This window comes from Notothenia coriiceps, unplaced genomic scaffold (assembly GCF_000735185.1).
Source record: "Notothenia coriiceps isolate Sejong01 unplaced genomic scaffold, NC01 NC01_scaffold00037244, whole genome shotgun sequence".
Lineage (NCBI taxonomy): Eukaryota > Metazoa > Chordata > Actinopteri > Perciformes > Nototheniidae > Notothenia > Notothenia coriiceps.
Genome location: NW_011369945.1, coordinates 20152384 through 20159879, shown reverse-complemented (window position 1 = coordinate 20159879; position 7496 = coordinate 20152384). Strand labels below are relative to the sequence as shown.

Genomic DNA, 7496 nt, shown 5'->3' with positions numbered 1-7496 from the left:
ACCGGTTTTAGACTAGTCCGAGTAAAAGCGTCCAAAAATATCTTTACCTAGTCCTGTCTTTTCTCTCCTTAGAAACAAGGACTTTGAAAGTCTCAGAGAAAGGTGTACTCCCCTGTGTACAACTACATCTTCTCTGTACTTCTTTCTCCCCTGTGTACAACTACATCTTCTTTGTACTTCTTCTCCCTTGTGTACAACTACATCTTCTCCTTGTACCTTTCTTCCCCTGTGTACAACTACATCTTCCTCTGTACTTCTTCTCCCCTGTGTACAACTACATCTTCTTGACAAACTACATCTTCTCTGTAACTTCTTCTCTCCCTGTGTACAACTTCATCTTCTCTGTACTTCTTCTCCCCCTGTGTACAACCTACATCTTCTCCCTGTACTCTTCTTTTCTCCTGTGTACAACTAACATCTTCTCTGTACTTCTTCTCCCCCTGTGTACAACTCCATCTTCTCTGTGCTTCGTTTTTCTCCTCTTGTGTACTACTACCTCTTCTCCTGTACTCTCTTCTCTGTGTACAACTCGATCTTCTCTGTGCTCTTCTCTCCGTTGGTACAATTACTCATCTTTCTCTGTATTTCCTCTCCCCTGGTGTACAACTACATCTTCTCTGTACTTGTTCACCTAAACGTATTTTCAGAAGTCGAATGCAACAACAACCCGTCTCCCTACGCGACCGAGGCGCGGTACTACTGGGGCGAGTGGGTGGAACGACCCGAAACGTGGGTCGGCGAGACGCTTGCGACGCTCCCTCTGCTTTGAGAAGACGCGAGACCGTAGGGCTCAGACTCTCCCTCTGTTCAATGTGTACATCGTACGCCCTTGGCGACGCGTTCCCTCCCGGTGGTTAGGGAGGACAGGAGGACAGCTAGTACTCGGGGACTTCCTCCTCTCCCCCTGTTCAATTGTGTACACTCGTCCGAATCATTCTCTGCAAATGGGGACGACCGAACTAAAGATGACTCTAAACCTTTATGATTTCATAACGATGTTTTGGCTTGTGTAACCATTAGCCAATCAGCAACCAAGGTAACCCCACCTTATCACCTGAATCTCCTCCTAGAGCACTATTGAGTTCTTTTTAACCAAATGTCTCTCAGAGGGGCGTGGGGAGGGGCTCCTTATTTTCATCTAAAGCAACAGAAAGATAATCAGCACTTTTGAAACAGGGCTGAAACAGAGGGGACCTATATATATATCTGAGACCTGTGATATATTGATGAAGAACAGTATAATAGGAGACCTTTAAGAAGTAGTTTTGATAACTGTCAGGTGCAAGGCAAGGCAAGTTTATTTATAAAGCACCTTTCAACACAAGGCAATTAAAAGTGCTTTACAAAAATGAAACACATTTCAAACATTAAAAAGCAAAGATAATAAAACATGAATAACAGGTACATGAATAAAGGTTACACAGCAGTGTGAGATGTGAATAGTTCAATTAAAAGCAGCGGCAAAAAAAAAAGTCTTCATTTTTGTGTGAAATAAAGTAATATTTATGTTCAGTAATATTGCAGTTTTAGTGCTTTACTGATGAAATAAATCATGGTTTACGAGAGTTATTTGCTCTACGGAGGCAAAATCACGTTACCACTTTGAATTGCTTTAATTGTTAGCATGCTAATAAGTCAAACTAAGATTGTAAACATAGTTTTGTTGTAAATGTTTTTTATGTGTCATTTATGTTTTGTTGATCTTCAGAAAAACTGTAACATCTCTGATACAAATGTGCAGTGTGTGATTTTGGGCCACATACATTTTGATAAGCTACTTGCTAATCAAAAGCATGTTAGCATTGTCTTTGTTAGCATGTTAGCATGGTGACACAGCTGTACATACTGCAGCTAAGTACAGGCTCACAGAGCTGGCTCCATAATCACATTTCCTTTTAAGATGCAGTGGAAATGATAATTGTATTACTTGATATCAAGACTGTACGCTAATAGCTTTTCTGCATTGTGCACTCGTAAATTCTGCATCCTTTCCATTAGGGTTACATTAAAAAGAAGGTATACAATAGCTTTGACTCACAAGCCACACTCAATTCAATTACATTCAAATAGCTTTATTGGCAAAACCGTAATGACATACAAAGCTTTGTACAAATACGACATCTATACAATAGCATTTTAAACAAAAGCAAGAATAACATGTTTTCTTTACAAGACAATAAATAACATACTTTTTGAACATGAACTAGAATATTTATTTAAAAAAACAAGAAAAAACCCAGAGAAATAGAAAAGTTGAGATTAATGATGTATTATTATGCAGGATAAGGCTGATAATAAATGTGTTTAATACATTAAAATGTGCTCTCCCTCTCTCCCCCCTACAGGGTAAGACGGAGGAGGTGTCTCAGGGTGAGGCGGGGGTGCAGTGTGGATCAGGAGATTCAGGCGGATCTGTGGGAGACCCCTCGGAGGCCAAAGGGACCCCCAAACGCCTCCACGTCTCAAACATCCCTTTCCGCTTCCGGGACCCCGACCTCAGGCAGATGTTTGGGGTAAGAAAGTGGAGAATGTTGTTTTGTTTTTTTATAGCGACAATAAATCAGTCTAGACGCCCCGCGGGACCACCTGCTCACAAGGGGGTTTAATGACAGACGATATAATCAAACTACCACAAAGGAGAGACCCTCATGGGTGTTTTGTTGCTGCTTTAAGGGGACAACTGCCCGCTATGTGTGTTAGCATTTGTGTTAGCGTGAGTGGGACAATATCAGTCGAGTTATGTGCAGTTTTCTGGTAGAAAATAGAAAATAAAAAATAATCAACTAATTGTTCATGTTTTAATACGTTTATTGCTTCACTTATCACCAATCTTGGGATAATTTGTTGCATTTCTTTGTTTTATGAGATTCCAAATGTTATACACTGCATTCAAGAGAATAGAGAGAGAGAATTGGGAGGCATGAAACTTTAATGGTCTCACATGCAGAGCACACACAGTGAAATGTGTTCTCTGCTTTTAACCCATCCTAGTACCAGGAGTCTAGTACTAGGAGCAGTGGGCAGCTATTGTACAGCGCCCGGGGAGCAATGGGAGTGAGGGGGTGTCCGGTGCTTTGGGCAGGAGGTGAACTGGGACCTCTCCAAGTAGAAGTCCACACTCCATATTTTAGGTCTGGTCGGGGACTTGAACCGGCGACCCTACAGCTCCCAGTCCCTACTGACTGAGCCACTGCCACCAAAGGCATCACTTTTAAGAAATGCTGACGGGAATATTCATATTTTCTATTTAAGTACATTTCACTTGAGTAACAGAGTACGTCTTCTTGCTCCATGTAGGGGTAAATGTCTGTTTCAATGCAAAGACATGGAAGGAAACTCATTGAAATGTGTGCAGTTGTGTAACAGTGACACCTTGTGTTGTAACTCACACACTGTCACAAGATATCTAACACAACTCAAAGATGACTGTTTTCTCTGCTTATACTTGTTTGCTAACGTCTTCCCTTTTGATGTGTTTGCAGCAATACGGGAAGATTCTGGATGTAGAGATTATTTTCAATGAGAGGGGCTCAAAGGTAAGTGCACTGATGATGTTTTATTCCCTGAAACTACTCAACAGTTCTGACTCGATGTTAGCTGTAACATGTATTTCACACTTTGTAATACTTTTACACAAAAACACAGCTCTTTTTTGAGAGTATTTGAGTGTTTTTTGCCATTTTATAGGATTATTGTGGTTTTAATTAACAAAACTGGTGTTTATTGTGATTTTCTGTTTAACACAACTTCCACTTTGGTGTGTAGGATAATTGTCCATCAAATGTAATATTTAGCTTCTTTTGTATAAATCAAAACGTTCTTGAATATAGTTTTTTGATGACCATTCAGAATCTTAAAAGATACGACGCGTTTGAGGCCGGTGTTGAACCTACGTGCCAAAACAATTGATCTTACGTGACTAGATTTACTTCCTCACCACCAACACGATCTGTTATGTTCCGCAGGGTTTCGGCTTCGTGACGTTTGAGACCGGCGTGGACGCAGAGAGAGCCCGGGAAAAGCTCCACGGCACGTTGGTGGAAGGTCGTAAGATTGAGGTAATTTTCCTCCTCCCTCCTCCTCCTCCTCTTCCTCCTCCTTCTTCCTCTCTTCTATCTTCTCGTAATTCTGCTTGATCACTGACTGCTATCTAGCTCCCACCCTCCCTGTAGTGATATGCTCTGATGCGGCCCACTGGTTTCCCACTCCCTGGACCCATTCTTTTTTTAATTAAAAGACTTTGTTTTGTTTTTGTTTTTGTGGTGGGGGTGCAAGAACACTACATAAGGCATGCTGGGTACTTTTCCTCTGCAGCTTTTATTTTTCACATTAAGCTTTTCCTCCGCTCTCACTCGACTCGTAGCCACACTGATGTTTTTTTTATCGCAACATGTGAATGATGTGTGGGGGCACCGGAGGGCTCGGAGAGGAACGCAGTGGAAGGATAATGCATGGCAGATTGCCGTCTTTATTTCCCCCCCTTTTCCTTAGAGTAGAAATCCTTCTGTGTTCCCCTCTCTCCCCACGGTGCTAAGTGGTTGTGACAAGCTTCTGGCTCTGCAACAGCCGCATGCTGGGAATCACGGCGCATGTTCTCAAGTCTGGATTCTTTAGGTGCGTTCACATCGGACACGAAGCGAATGTTTTGAGCGTCGCGATTACATGTCAAGTCAATGCAGGGACGCGGATAGAGACGCAAATTAGTTCCGGGCAGCGCTAACGAACCAATCGTTTGTTCATCATTCAGCTTCATTCAAATTAAATAAAGCCAATTAGCGGAGAGAATCTCTCCCTGCTGTCGCTGACGTTGTTGAATCAGAAAGTCGTGTATCTGTGTTTATAAATCTACAAACCACAGACTGTCTCTGGTCGAATACAGTCGCTTCTATTTTGAGTCTGTACGGAGTAGCCACATGTTAGCTTAGCTTAGCCTGATCGAACCAATCCGAGTTTTTCGCCTATCTTTTTGATACTATTATTACAATTAAATCGAGGCAAGTTATGTTCATTTTGTTGTAATATTATGTATTTATTTCAATAAGGACCATGCATACAAATACATTAATCTCAAAAAACAGAAGAGATGAATTATGCCAGATTATAGCTAATGGTTAATTTCCATCTGCAGTCTTTAGGTAGGTACTGTTGATGACCAAACGCAAACCCACCTTTATCCCAAACAACTTCGACAAACAAACAGGACACCCCTTTTACAATGTAGTATTCTTATACTGAGACCTTTTCGCGTCTATCTCGGTGTTCTTTAATTCGTTGACGTCATAATTACAAATTTTCAACTAAATATCGCGTTAGTGAAAGTTCGAAACAATCAAGCGTCGCAAATTAACACGTTATTCAAGAACCTCTCGCCACCCCGCTTATTTGTAACTTGGTCCAGGCCGGGGGACCTGTCAATGGTAAAAAAATAAAACGCGGGGTGATACATAAACTCAAACTTGTGACTAACTAGAAAGGATAACAGGTAAATACCGCTCTTTGCTGTTGTTACAATCACCATTTAATCGTGGTAAATAAAAAAACTCTGGTGGTCCGACTATTCTCAACCACCCCTTAAAGTCTACGCTACGTTAACAGTCGTTTTTTCAGGTTAACCGGCTTGGAACTGACCGAAACGTAAAAAAAGTGGTACCTGCCGACACCCAACGATGTTACCCTGGTACGTTCTTTGGGCATTACGTGTGAAAGAGATGTCGGTCATAGACATCGTATCCTTACTTCGATACATAGAAATCGACCCTACAGGATTTCCAGTTCATTGTGTTCAGTTACTGTCGGTTTGTACACTCACTACATTACTCACTCTCAGTTCGAAAGTGGTAAACTTATAATCTCGTATGCGTGGTAGTATACTCACCCACCTCCTACGGAATATATATCTGGACATCCCCAGCAATATATCTTACTTACCACTACTCTACCCATCTCTTCGTACCATCTCTGTTTCACATCAACTCGGTGAATGTACCTAGTAAACCTTCGTGTGTCCTTTGGACTGAAGAAGTTTCGCGTCTCCAAAATTAGGTCTGTTTCTCTTCTTGGTAATACGTGTTTTAAGGGAAAGATAAAGCTACTTGTACGTCCGACGACTCGACACTCTTATTGCTATTGGCAAGGGTACCGTAAAGTGTTTCTTACTTCTTCACAGTCTGAGCTCAACTCAAAGGAAAAATATTAGTAAGTGGGTATGTGAGAGAGATTTTCGATCCAGAGTCGGAAAAAAGTCACTTCTCACTTCTGATCCTCCGTGGGTCCACGTTGACTTAAGTACGGTTCGACTTGTTTAGGGTAGTTGGTTCAAATGTTTTACCGGTGTGCCTATTTGTACGATCCTTTTATGTAGGCGACACAGTTATAGAGGTACTATTTTTATGGCTGGGTACGTCGGGATGCAGCTGATTAGAGTACGGTCACTTGAAGTGTCAGTGTGTGTTATTGGTAATTATATGTCATACGAAATTAAAGTCTAAAAGACTAAAATATCGAGAGTATTAAGTTGGATTGAGACTTTACTTTTGCTCGCTAAGTTCGCTCTCCAATAGTTGTAGACGGTCTTTCGTCTTTGCTGTACCGTAACGGAGTTTATCTTTAAAAAAAGAGGAGACAACTTCTTACCATATTTGTGACTAGGTCGCGGGCGGAAAACGAGGAGTTCGGGTACTGTTATTTGTCTGTCTTTCTCTGAGACGGAGGTCGATGTGGCTCACCTCCATGTTGTACGTTGCACTGCGGACTTTTGTTTCTGTTTGACGAAATACTAATTAGGGTGCTGACCCATATAGTACGTTTTGGCACACCTCCCTTTGTCCTCCATTACGGTCCCTCCTATATACAACCACACACTTGACTAACGTCACACTAGTTGAGGAGTCATAGGTAGTTGAACGACTAACCGACTCCCGCCATCCCTCTACAACTGTGGTCTCCTACCGTCCACCGACATAAAGTAAGTGCTGGTGATCATTTTTTTTTTCGGAAGTAGGCAGTACGTCCCTTGACTTGAGTTATGTGTGTGCTGTGTGTGTGTGACTGTGTGTGGTTGGGTGTGTGTGTGTGTGTGTGTGTGTGTGTGTGTGTGTGTGTGTGTGTGTGTTGTGTGGTGTGTGTGTGTGTGTGTCGTGTGTGTGTGTGTGTGTGTGTTGTGTGTGTGTGTGTGTGTGTGTGTGTGTGTGTGTGGTGTGTGTGTGTGTGTGTGTGTGTGTGTGGTGCAACTTTAGTGGTGTCATTCGGGTACGTTTAGGACCGAATGTCGCTGCAACCCAGTGCTATGGTTTTGAAACGACTACTGTGGGGTTTTTGAGTGTACGAAGTCATTGTTTGTTACACAATCCTTTTTGAATTCGTATGTACCTAAGTGTATGCCCCTTTTTAGAGAACTCACGCAGGTGGCTTGCGATTTGCCTCTAGCGGCCCGATAGTCACACAAATGAGCACAGTGAGTTTGTTTTACGCGACCACACCTCCGCCCATATAGAATG

General features: G+C 42.1%; 1 protein-coding gene across 1 annotated transcript in view; it reads left to right on the top strand.

The window, feature by feature from the left end:
- LOC104965394 (RNA binding protein fox-1 homolog 1-like) overlaps positions 1-7496 on the top strand; it is a 132814-nt gene that overhangs the window by 505 nt on the left and 124813 nt on the right. The window contains exons 2-4 of the mRNA XM_010794349.1: positions 2327-2513; positions 3483-3536; positions 3966-4058. Coding sequence (XP_010792651.1) covers positions 2327-2513; positions 3483-3536; positions 3966-4058 — 334 coding nt within the window. The remainder of the gene's footprint in view (positions 1-2326; positions 2514-3482; positions 3537-3965; positions 4059-7496) is intronic.